We start from the raw sequence: 13,626 nt of genomic DNA on the forward strand, positions 1-13,626 counted from the left end.
TGGGTGATAACTCAAATCCAGGATTGGTTTGACTTTTTCTCATAGCTTTTGCAAATTACTGTTAAAAATGGATTTTTTTAAAACCTTAATAACTTTTCCCGACAGCTTCCAACACCCATACTCCCATAGGTCAAAAGTTAGGGAATTTCATGGACTATAAGCCTACGGTATTAACTTTTTGGCCAATCGCAGTTTTTCTCATAGTTTTACGCTTTTTCTAGAACAAACATTTTACAACGTTAGTTTTTGCCCTGTAGACCGAGAAGACGGCACTTTTTGGTCTCAATTTTGTCATATTCGGAATCCTCGGACAATTTCACGTAAGTTAGAAGTATTGGAGTTGTAATATTTCTTTAAAAATAATTAAATAAAACATTTTTGAAAAAAGAAAAAGATCTTATTAACCCTATGACCAATATGTCAAATGCTGTATCAAGTAGGCGAAAACCTGTTTTACCCCCAATCCAACAAATTGTTAAAAAATATTTTAATTCATTCTAAACGGCAATTTTTCAAATCAAATTTACAACTCCAATACTTCTAACTTACGTGAAATTGTCCGAGGATTCCGAATATGACAAAATTGAGACCAAAAAATGCCGCTATGGCGGCCTACAGGGCAAAAACTAACGTTGTAAAATGTTTGTTCTAGAAAAATCGTAAAACTATGAGAAAAACTGCGATTGGCCAAAAAGTTAATACCGTAGGCTTATAGTCCATGAAATTCCCTAACTTTTGACTTATGGGAGTATGGGTGTTGGAGGCTGTTGGGAAAAGTTATTAAGGTTTTAAAAAAATCCATTTTTAACAGTAATTTGCAAAAGCTATGAGAAAAAGTCAAACCAATCCTGGATGTCTATAGCACATTTTGAAGGGCTTCAAAAGACCATTCGAATGCATCTAAGAGAGTTGGAATTGATGAAGTTTTACGGAAATGCGAGCAATTTTAAGATTTTTCATGTTTTTTGGACCTCAAACTTCAATGCCCGTTTTACCCCACTTCCCTTTGTCGTAGAGGGCTCATATTTGGCATGAGTTCATCTCATGTATAGACAAACAAACCCTGAAAGTTTCATCCAAATCGGAGCACCTCGATACGACCTGTTTCACATCGGTGAAAAACTCGCTCTTAATAGTGTTCGATGAAAACGGGTGAAAATCTTTGAGAAACATAAGAGGCACTTTTAAAAAATATTTACTAGAGTGTAAAATAGTATCTACGCGATAAAAATAAAAACAGAAAACATAACTTATCTAATAAAATTGTTCTTTTTGAAAGAAACGCATCTGTTTGTTTAAAACTATATGAATAATTTTGATTTTATCGAAAGAAATGGTAAAGGTTAAAAGTAGTACAAGACAAAAATATATAATGGCAAATAGTGTTTCGTCTGTGTGTTTTGTTTTAAAAAGAAATTGCACTAATTGAATACTTGTTCAAGTCTCCGGAAATTTTGTATTTATTTGTCCAAACGTTTGCAGCGTCTTAGTCATTTCTTCCTTACCTTACTACATTTTACGCGAACGCGCTTTTTTCCTTAATTTAGAGAAGAGTAAAACAATTGCTTTAGAAAATAATAAAAGCTACAGTTTTGCTCAACGGTAGCTGCTAAAAGTATTTAAAAACACATTCATCACACGCACGTACGAACGCACATTCACTTCGTCAAGTCAAGTCCTTACGACACCGAGCTGATTGCGTTGTGGGGCGAGCCCATCTGGATGAGCACCTTGTCGAGCCACTGGAGCGGGCCGTGCAGGTGAATCTCGATCCAGCAGGGTGTGGACGTGACGTCCTGTCGGTGGTATTCGGCGCCCCAACCCTTGACGAAGCTCATTCGTATCGTGCACATCTTGGTCAGCTCGTAGACGGCCTCGAAGCCGTGGTTGACGGACTGGGACAGGAGTTGGGCAAACTCCTGGTTGTTGAAGATCTTGAGGGAGCAACCGGGCGGGATTTTGCACACGGTGCTGGGGTGGAATCCGTGGTGGTGGTTGCAGTTGCGGCTCTGCACGAAGATGGCCGAGTCGGACAGGCACTCGGCGTAGACCTCGCCACCGACGTAATACAGGTGCACTCCCTTTCCGATATGACGACGTGTGTTTTCGATTGTACTGTTGCGGTTGACGTTGCTCAGCTGGCCCAGACAGAAGCGGTCCGAGTTGTTCGAGGGGTTGGTGAACCCGTCCACGATGATCGACGTCGAGTTGCAGTGGAACACTTCGCCAACGCGGCAGTTCAGCTCGTAGTAAGCTATACTGGCCCAGTACGGAGGTTCCTGGTAGCTGACCGGGGCCACCTCGCCGTGCATCTGATTTGTGTCCATCTGGTTGTTTTCCTGGCCTGCCACGTTGTTCCCGTCTTCTGGAGGACTGTACGCCGGCGGGGGAGTCTCTGGCAGCGACCCGTACGGGCTCTGAGGATTTGAATTGATCGGTCCCGGACTGGACACCGAAGAAATCGGACTGTTCGGTCCCATGTGCGACGATATGGGCGAGTTTGGACCTCCTCCACCGCCGTTGCCACCGCCTCCACCACCTCCACTGCTCATGCTGTTGAAGCCGGCGTTCGTATAGCTCACGTTGTGTGGCATGTTCGGTTCATTCATCTGGTGGAATGGCAACAGCGAGTGACCCGGCGCAAACTCCGAGTGGCGCGGCACCAGAACCGGCGGCAACACCGGACTCTCCACGCGCTTGTAGTGATACGGATTGATGCATACCTCCTTTTGCTTGGCGCTAAACGGATACTGACACGTCTCGATCGGCTTCAGCTCGTGGTGACTCTGCAGATCCGGCCAACGCCACACTCGGCAGTAGATGACATGCGGAAGACCTTTACGGTGCGACACCTACAAAGAAAACTCACATTAACCCTTCCACCCAAGCAACAAACCCCCGATCAAACCAACCTGCAACCTCCCGTCCAGCGAGCGCGGAATTGTCACACACTTCGAGGGCGTCCCCGGGCTGGACAGCGCCCGCTCCAACTCCTCGATCGCGCCCTTTCGCTTCTTCAGCTTCTTCACCAAACTATCGACCGCCTTTTCGGCCCACTTTTCCTCCTCGTCGCCCTGCTTCCAGCCGAGCAGCTTCTTGACGGCCGGGCTCGTGAACGAAAACAGCGAGTTCAGCGAGGACATGGTGCTACTACTCGAGGACTCCACATCGTCAGTGTCCATCGTGAAGAAGAAATCTGCAAACGGAGGGAAAGAAGAAAAGTGTAAATCTGATTAGAACGCTGTTTTTACCAATTAAGCAAGTCACAACAGAGAGTCTCGCTCAACTGCATCTAAACAGTGAGGGTCTTGTTTATAATGTTTGCATAATCAAGCGGGCAGTTATGTTTGTACAAACACCAATCGTGCCTGCTATCACTCTCGCGCCCAGTTTAATTTACAAATTATTATTTTATTGGCTGTATGAGCTTCCGTTATCACCGCACGTTTCGATTTTAGAATTTATGAGCGCGCGCGGGCGAAAATTCACAACTCTTTTGCGGGCTAAAATCGGCCGTTTGCGGTTTTTGTATTTATTTTATTTTTATTTTTTGCAAAAAGCTGCATGGAAATCGGTATTCAGTCGGAGGAACGAACAAAAGTAGGACACTCAAATTAGCGTTGATTTGGTGTTTAATACACAGCTGAATATGACGCAGATAGTGCCTCTCAACAGCTGGCCAGTTAGAGTTGAGCTTTAAAAAATAAAAATAAATGATGCAGATTTGCAATATTTAGCTGTTATCCAATTGAGTTTTTGAGTTTTACATACATTTTTTTATCATCTTTCTTTAAAAAATACTAATTTCCCATAAAACGGCCTAGTCATTTAGCAATGTTGCCTGGAACCGCCCACATCCTCTCACAATGATAAAGCTGTCCAAGTTAATGCAAAATGACAGAACCTGTTGACAAATCACTTTTCTAATACCCAATTTATGAATAATTTTACATAATTTTAACACACAACAACAACGCTGCAAACAACACTCCACAAAAGAACCCTTTGATTGACGATCAACCTTGAGCGGTTAAGGAGTTCGACCCGGGCAGACGACAATAACAAAATTCATGCCATTTCAATAACGATACTGTTAAAATAACAGAAAATGTTATGGAATCTTCATGAAAAATCCATTTATGAATAAGAGTTTAATAACAGTTTATGTTATCATAACAAAATTTGTTATTGGTCTGATATTGGTTGAATGCCAAAACAACTTAGGATTAACATTTTTTGTTATGGAGTTGTTAAAATAACAAAAAATAATAACAGAGATTTGTTCGTAGAATAACTAAAAATGTTATTAGTCTGTTATTACAATCAGGAAGGTGCTGTGTCCTATCCCTCGCCTAGACCAAACCAAAATCCATGATAAAACTGACAGACCAAATCTGTCAGACCAAGACTGTCAGACCAAAGAGCAAAAAGTAAACAATCTTGGTCTTCGACATAGGTGCACACAAATCAAGAATAGAAAATTTGAAAAAATTTTTTTCCAATTCAATGACTGGGTTTGGACTGCAAAATCGTATGTACGTCAGAAAATGATTAAACAGTGCGGCGTCCTGTACACCGACAATTAAATAAGCAGTTAAAAGCCTTATTCTTCCATTTTAATTTTTGATCGCGTTTTCGGTTTACACCTGAAAAATCTTGAAATTATTTATACGGATTTGTGATTCCTCTCTTTCCATCATTCCCTTGATTACAATAACAATCCATAACAAAAAAACATATCAACGAATAACAAATCCTGTTATAAATAACATAAAATGTTATTGGCCTAGTATTTTCAAACATCAAAAAATGTTATTCGCAAGTTATTTCCCTCTGTTCGGGAAAATAAAACGTATATCTCCTCTAACATCATCCTGATTCAGCAAAAATATTTTTTTTATTTATAATTTCCTAGGGTTCTAAGAACAATGTGAGAACAAATCAGAAAAAATAGATTTTTATAAATTTGTTAAAAAAGATATTGACAGATTTTTTTTCAACTGTGTAACCAGCAGCAGCAGGTGTACATTTAATTATAACTTTGAAAAAGGAAAAACAATGTGTGCGACAGAGTTACACGCCCCTAATTAATGAGCTTGTGACACTTTGGGGCTAACCGCCACAGCTGAAATTGCTGAACCCCGGTAGACAGAGTGTCGCTCTACTCGCGAGACTTTATTGGGTTGGGTCAGGAAAGGACAAATCAACGCGATTAGTGTGTGCCCTTAACCCGAAGTACAACTTGCATTTTTTTAAGAACAGCTGGATAAGTGCTTTTATCCGATTTGAAGAAAAAAAACTCGTTCTGTGGCGTATGTGCCAATTACAGTGCCAGTAATTAGTATACCTCCAAACGTCCTAGAGACAAACTGTTAAGTGGACAAATTACTTAACCACACTAATTAAACAGCGACTTCCTTCTGAGGTTCGAGCTAATATCTCCGACAGAGACTCGCTTTCTCTGTTCAAGTATTTCCAAACGAAAAAATAACTACACCACGATCAAACCGCGATCGACGACCTTGATCGGGCTGCATACCTCAGTCAGAACAACCGCAAATAGCTATCGCGAAACTATCCAATTTCTCAACCGGATCCGCGAGATGCGGCGGCGACGACCACGATCGACGCCAACCATCTTTTTAGAGGTTCCGCTTTGTTTGACCCACGCAAACAACCTGCGGGGACGGCTACTGGGCATTTCTTGTTTTCTGGCCAAACACAGGACAATTAAGATCTCAAAACTGCTCAACGGTTATGGAATTCCTGGGAACGGAGCTATTCGTCACGCGAAATACACTCTATCGAGTCTTGTAAGTCGATGGTGGTGAGAGGGGGGATTGGGAAGGTGTTAAAATTAATTTGTTTAGATGCTAATGGATTGATCAAACGGTACACTGTGTAGTGCTTTTTGGGCTTTGCGGTAAACAAATGGGCAGGGAAACGAGTTTGGAAGGGATTGACATGACGATTTTTTAAGTTTGACTGTAGATTTCACAACTTACTATCCTTTCGAATTGTAAGTCAACTTTTAATTATTAACTCGAGAGTCTTCCTAAAGCCATGTACAAATTTACATTAATGTAAATAAATTATTTAGGTTGGAATGATTCCGCCGTACCATATTTTTCCTATAATTTCTATAGATTATTTGTTAAAACTTTGAATCGAATGGTGACCCGGAGCGTTTGGTACGGTATGTCCACGCATCCTTTCTCCCATGTAAATTCTGTGAAATGTGATCCATTCACAGAATCCTCTCTGTGATAATAGGTTATAATTAGGACTTTTCGGAAAAAATAGGAACTTGAAAAAAATATCCTTATTTTTATTTATTTTTTTTTTTGTCATTAAAAATGGGATTCCCAAAATACGTATTTTATAATTATTTAGTTTTAAGCTTTTCTATTACTATCTTTTTCCATAGCAAATCTCGAAATTTTATTATTTATTTTATTTCATCATTTCCCTGCTTTCCCATTATTAGGATATCCAAATACATCAAATTGAACTGTAATACAAATTATAATTGGGGTTCCAAAACTCTTTTAGGTTCTAAGAAATACGAAAAAGTGAATTGATTATTTACTAATAAAAAAAACGTTACTTAATCCACCTTTAGGTGGTTGGTGCCTTCCTCACATTCACAAAGTCAATTCTTTCAGTAAAAATAGCAACACTCCCCCTTAACATGTTTAACAAATCAACTTTATTACTCATTTCTTTTGATAGGGTTCGCAGACCTTCAATATTTCTGGCTCATCAACAAGGTCTGATAAAAAACCTATTTAACGATAGTTCGCATGGAAGATTCAGACAATATTTCTATCACAATATCTGAAATCCGGCCTCCAAAATGTGTATGAATAGCACATAAGTGCTAATAACTTTTGATTTGATTTGATTTTGTCAGATCTTCGATGTTTTAGGCTCATTTGAAAGGTCTTTCGATTATCTAACTAACGATGGGTCGCATGATGGACCCGGAAATCATTTTTATTGAAATATCTGAGATCCGGCCTCCAAAAAGTATATAAATAACACTTAAGTGCTGATAACTTTTGATAGGGTTGTCAGATCTTTGATGTTTTAAACTCATTTGAAAGGTATTTCAATTATCTAACTAACAACGGGTTGCATAAGAGATCCAGACATCATTTTCATTGAAATATGTGAAATCCGGCCTCCAAAAAGTGTATAAATAACACTTAAGTGCTAATAGAGCAGTTCTCTAGGATTTCGGTCATTCGATTTTTTTTGTATTTTTTAATCCGACTGAAACTTTTTTGGTGCCTTCGGTATGCCCAAAGAAGCCATTTTGCATCATTAGTTTGTCCATATAATTTTCCATACAAATTTGGCAGCTGTCCATACAAAAATGATGTATGAAAATTCAAAAATCTGTATCTTTTGAAGGAATTTTTTGATCGATTTGGTGTCTTCGGCAAAGTTGTAGGTATGGATACGGACTACACTAGAAAAAAATAATACACGGTAAAAAAAATTTGGTGATTTTTTTATTTAACTTTTTGTCACTAAAACTTGATTTACAAAAAAACACTATTTTTAATTTTTTTTATTTTTTGATATGTTTTAGAGGACATAAAATGCCAACTTTTCAGAAATTTCCAGGTTGTGCAAAAAATCATTGACCGAGTTATGAATTTTTTAATCAATACTGATTTTTTCAAAAAATCGAAATTTTGGTCGTAAAATTTTTCAACTTCATTTTTCGATGTAAAATTAAATTTGCAATCAAAAAGTACTTTAGTGAAATTTTGATAAAGTGCACCGTTTTCAAGTTATAGCCATATTTAAGTGACTTTTTTGAAAATAGTCGCAGTTTTTCATTTTTTAAAATTAGTGCACATGTTTGCCCAGTTTTGAAAAAAATATTTTTGAAAAGCTGAGAAAATTCTCTATATTTTGCTTATTCGGACTTTGTTGATACGACCGTTCAAAAAGGCCAAACATTCAATATTACGCCCTTTTAAAATGTTAGTCTTGATTTGAAAATTTTGAAAATATTTTTTTCGAAAAGATCGGAAAATTTCACAATTGTTTCATATATTAACATTGAAAATCGGACCATTAGTTGCTGAGATATTGACGATAGAAAATGGTGGGTTGTTTGGGTGAAACTTAGAAAACATCAATTTTCCTGTTTTTAAACCTTTGCATTGCAATATCTCAGCAACTAAAGGTCGTATCAACAAAGTCCGAATAAGCAAAATATAGAGAATTTTCTCAGCTTTTCAAAAATATTTTTTTCAAAACTGGGCAAACATGTGCACTAATTTTAAAAAAATAAAAAACTGCGACTATTTTCAAAAAAGTCACTTAAATATGGCTATAACTTGAAAACGGTGCACTTTATCAAAATTTCACTAAAGTACTTTTTGATTGCAAATTTGATTTTACATCGAAAAATGAAGTTGAAAATTTACGACCAAAATTTCGATTTTTGAAAAATCAGTATTGATTAAAAATTCATAACTCGGTCAATGATTTTTGCACAACCTGGAAATTTCTGAAAAGTTGGCATTTTATGTCCTCTAAAACATATCAAAAATAAAAAAATTAAAAATAGTGTTTTTTTGTAAATCAAGTTTTAGTGATAAAAGTTAAATAAAAATCACCAAATTTTTACCGTGTATTATTTCCAGTGTAGTCCGTATCCATACCTACAACTTTGCCGAAGACACAAATCGATCAAAAATTCCTTCAAAAGATACAGATTTTTGAATTTTCATACATCATTTTTGTATGGACAGCTGCCAAATTTGTATGGAAAATTATATGGACAAACTAATGATGCAAAATGGCTTCTTTGGGCATACCGAAGGCACCAAAAAAGTTTCAGTCGGATTAAAAAATACAAAAATTAAAATTGAAGAAAAAAGACCGATTTCGTAGAGAATTGCTCAATAACTTTTGATAGGGTTGTCAGATGATCACGATGTTTTGGGCTCATTGGAAAGGTCATTTTAATACCTTTCTGAAAATGTATTACATGATAGGTTCTTCTTGCAAAAACCACCCTTTTTACATCGTTTTTTTAGCATAACTTTTGAAGTGCTTAACTAAACTTGCTGATTTTAAATAGAGACCTATGGGACCCCAAGACGGATCGAATGAGACTAATACGGTCAAAATTCGTTAATCCAGTCCGGAGATAATCGAGTGACAATTTTTTTTGTCCACCCACCTACACACATCCACACAGACATTTACTCTGGACATGATTCTGAGTCGATATGTATACGTGAAGGTGGGTCTACGAGGTCAAATAAATAAGTTCATTTTTCGAGTGATTTTATAGCCTTTCCTCATTGAGGTGAGGAAGGCAAAACATAGAAATAAAATTGTATTTTTTTTATATGTTTTAATATTGATTAAACAGACCTCTTTTGAGTCATAGTGCATAAGATGGTGCAAAATCTGGTTCCAGAGGTATAATTTTTTTGAAAATGTGAGGAACACAAAACATTTTTTTAAATCTTTTTTAAACCCCGAATCAAATTTGCAATAAAATAGTACTTGAACTTTTATTGATAAAATGTACCGTTCACATGTTATAGCCTTAAATGACGAATGACCTCTCCAGGTTTAAAATCACGTAAATAAAATAAACAACAACATGTTATAGCCGGCTAGCCATACATAATTTCTTTGTTTTTTCGTATGCTTCCGATTTTTTTTATTCTTAGATGCTTTTTTTCTAAAAGTTACCTAATCGGCCGCCTGTAACTTTCAACTGACGATATTTTGGATACTTTTGTTCTGATTTTAAACGATAAAAAATGAAATATTTTGGATACTTTGGTTCTGATTTTAAACGTTAAAAATGAAATTATTGTGAAATTTTCTTATCTTTAAAATTTTTTAAAAAAAAATGTATAATTCAGTCTAAATCTATCTATGAAAAGATCAGAGAATTTAATTTTTTAACTTTTATAATCAAACCAATAGTTTCCAAAATATCGTCAGTAGAAAATTACAGGAAAATTAGGTGACAATTGAAAAAAAACCTTCGATTTGAATACTTAATGTGGCTATACCTCAGAAACTGTGCATCCAATTTTCAAATTTTCACTGCTTTTCAAAAATTCATTTTTTCAAGAGGTAGGAAATATGCCCATTTTAAACCTAATAAGCGGTCGTGTTTGAACGATGCTGGATAATCTGGATTGCTCCTTGAAATTCACTAAAACCAAGTACACCAACGAGTAGAGCAACTTTTTGTGAACATTTCAGTTTATTTCCACTTTTATTAAAAGTTATGCTATTCGTTTTACAAGCATTCAACAAAAAATAATTCAAAAATGCATTCTAATCAAACGAGTGCATTGGGCCACGCCCAACTTTCTATTTTCAGCTTAGCTCTTTTTTCTTCCAGCGCTCTTTGGATCTGCTTAGTGCTGCCAAAATTGATGAAATTTTAAGCGAACACTCACGAAAAGTAGCATTTATAGAGAAAAGTTTCTGCAACACCACAAGCGCTGCTGGTGGTGTTGGTAGCCACCCTTTGTTCTTTATTTGCCTTCGCTTCTCGCTCGGTTTTCTTCAGCCTTCGATTAAAATGGATGGTCGAAATTGAAACGTCAAACGAATTGGCGCGTTTGTTTTTTTTATGGTGCTTGCTAATTATTTACATGTTTCGGGATTATTTTTCAAGTGAGTGACTAACTAATGGGCAAAATAACATGTTTCCGGAAGTTGGAAGCAATTTTATATCTTAAGCGCTTTGAAATCGTTAGCGCAAGTGAAAAGATATTGATGGCGACTTTCAGATGCAGTTAACCACTCATCTTGCGTGTGGATGTGTGTGGCACCAAAATGATGAGAGGTCTCGCAAAATAGAAATTATGATCAAAAGTGCATTAAATTTAATCTTTTTGGCCAATAAGTGGCATACATTTGAGTGCTTACTCGAGGCGGTGCTGTTGCTGGTAAGTTTATAGCCTAAATAGAATTTTGGAGCTTTAATCGAGCATCAAACTCTCCATATGACGAAGATAGGTGTTTGATTAGAAGGGTATATTTCCCTATTTCTAAAGTGCAAATAAAACGAAAAAAATCTAAAATACATACGCAAAAGTGGCTAAACTTTAGAATGATACATTTCATCAAACGAAAGGGTAAAGTACTTTTGATTGATTTTTTTGATTTTTTAATTTTTTGTCCGTTCTTTTAACAGGGTTTTCTTCAAAAAATCATATCTCCTTAAAACATACAATTTTTCGAAAACTAAAAATAATTATTTTGAGAATTCAACTTTTAGTGATAAAAGTTAAATAAAAAAATGTTTTTTTCGTTTGCCTATTTTTCGAATAGTACTGATTAGTCCCCCCACTCAATTGTATGGAGACTTTATGAAAAATAAAGCGAATAACTTCTTTCGACATAGGAAATACAAGGACGATGTTTCATCCAAATAATAAAAACATACAAAGAAAATTCGATTTGCAAACGAAGAGAACTACTCATAAGCAAAGTTGAAAAATGTCTCACAGCCAGAAAATTTGTTTACATATCATGTTCTGAGGACTTTGATACCAGAAGTTTAAAAATATCGTCTGCATAATGAAATATCGACTGGATTATACTAATTATGGTATGTTTTAGATTAAAATTGGATCTAAATCAGTTAGTTTTCATTTCAAATCTAAAATTTCAAATTTATATAGGTTAGGTACCAAGTTAAAAATAAATAAACCCATTAAATGCTACGCGAACTTGAAAATGCGCTTGAAAACAAAAATAACACGAGGCCTGCAACACAATTATTAAAATATTATAAAATCACGATGAACATAATCAAATTTGAATGCCCAAGCAAATTATTCAAAATTTCAACTGTGGGACCCACAGCCAGACCAGACAGAGCCTTCATGTCCTTGCTGACCTAATTCCAAAACATTTCAAGCTGATTTGAGAGTGTTTCCTGCCCTAATTGACACCCAGCTGCGAAGATCCATTCCGTAAATTGTTGTAAATCTGTTGGTAGCAAATCACGCTCGAAATTGTCTAAATTACGTGTGGCTCCACAAATGAGATAATTTTGCATCCGACGCCACTCAATTTGGATTGATCGAGATAATTGCACCACGTTCTGAGTCGTTCTAAGCATGCTAATTTTTGTTTACACCATTAAATTATTTATGTTTAATTGAGTCAATTACTTCGAATGATTAAATGTCTTTGGTTTTTAAATCGTAATTGTCACTTTCTTTCTTTTGAATATCGGTTAAAATAGGTAATGAATTTATTAACTCATCTTTTCAACCTTATCTAAGATAAAATATGTTTCATCCAGTTTGTTCCTGAGTCATTCGTTTCAACTAGCCGCTACCAACCTAAACCGTTTAATACGATCAGTTTAATTTTTTCACCTCCCAACATCTCAACTATACGCGCAAAGCCCAGCAAAGCCGCGTCCAAAACAACTTCATTCAACTAGTCCGGAGCCGCCGATTCGTTCCCGATAAGCCCCATATATCAAAAGTGTGTAATAATACTTCAAACTAACCATTCGTATAATTTGCCATTTTCATCGAATCTTTTACCGTTTCTTCCACTCAGTTGGGCTGGCCGGGTCCAAAGGGCTGCTGCTGGCGGCGCACTCGATCAAGCTGTAACTAGTTTCGACGTCTTCAACCCGTCCGTCCTTTCACCCGGGGTTTCTTGCCGCCCTCTGGATTCACACCATTTTTCAAACTCAAAGACACCGTTGTCGTTGTTGTTGTTGGTATTACTTTTGCCGGTTACGGTTTTAATGTTTAATAATTCATACACACACGCGCGGTGAGCTGATGGGTGGAAAGAAAATCGGACTTAACTTTTCAGTAGGACGCATCAATTTAGATTGTTTAGAACTTTGACCGCTAAAAATACGTTTTACGCCCTAACGAAATGTTCCACGCGAAATGCCCCAGGAGAGTTCCACAGCTCGGAGAACCAGTAGTAGTATCTACTACAACACAATCACTGTACTGTAAAGAAAATCACTTCTTTCTCCCGGTGGGCACAACCCGCGGCAGTTTTCCCTCCTGGGACCGCGCGCTCCTTTCGCGAAACTATCTCACTTGGGACGGATTTTTATTTATTTATTTTTTGCTGCATCTTCCCTCGCTCCATCTCTATGCAAGACTTTAACAGCAACAGCATAGTTGAAGAAGAACCTCGTCGGCTATTTATGATGGTCTTACGCCCGCCAACGATAAATGCAGTCTGAATCAAACGAATGCACATAGCGATGGCTTGGAAGTACTTAGGAGCGTAGTAAAAATCATAGCCTGTTAAAAAGCAAATCGATTCAAAAGCCGTTCTTGGCTTAATAAAGTAAAAATGTCAAATTAAATTTGATTTAAAAAAATGGAAAGTGTAATTTTGGAAGGTTGAATATAACCTCTTTTATGATGTATTTTACCACAGTTTGGCCTGAATAAGTGACATTACACCAGAAAAATGGTAAAATTCACATTTTCAGAAGCAAAATTACAAATTTTCCTGACAAAAAAATGAACCCCTTTCCAGATGTAATATTACCATGATTTTTTTACTGTGTAATTTATCATGGAATGATTACAGGATGGCCAATCAAATCCCATTTCCGAATTCCCG

General features: G+C 36.7%; 1 protein-coding gene across 1 annotated transcript in view; it reads right to left on the reverse strand.

Annotated features, from left to right (window-relative positions):
- Nucleotides 1–1,188: 1,188 nt before the first annotated feature.
- The window catches only part of LOC6031261 (protein mothers against dpp), a 45,639-nt gene continuing 33,201 nt past the window's right edge, over nucleotides 1,189–13,626 (reverse strand). Inside the window, exons 2-3 of the mRNA XM_038253198.1 lie at nucleotides 2,913–3,196; nucleotides 1,189–2,852 (exon numbers count right to left, since the gene is read on the reverse strand). Of these exons, the coding sequence (XP_038109126.1) occupies nucleotides 1,680–2,852; nucleotides 2,913–3,182 (1,443 nt within the window). The 5' untranslated portion in view covers nucleotides 3,183–3,196 and the 3' untranslated portion in view covers nucleotides 1,189–1,679. The remainder of the gene's footprint in view (nucleotides 2,853–2,912; nucleotides 3,197–13,626) is intronic.

Source organism: Culex quinquefasciatus, chromosome 2 (genome assembly GCF_015732765.1).
Source record: "Culex quinquefasciatus strain JHB chromosome 2, VPISU_Cqui_1.0_pri_paternal, whole genome shotgun sequence".
NCBI classification, from domain to species: Eukaryota; Metazoa; Arthropoda; class Insecta; order Diptera; family Culicidae; genus Culex; species Culex quinquefasciatus.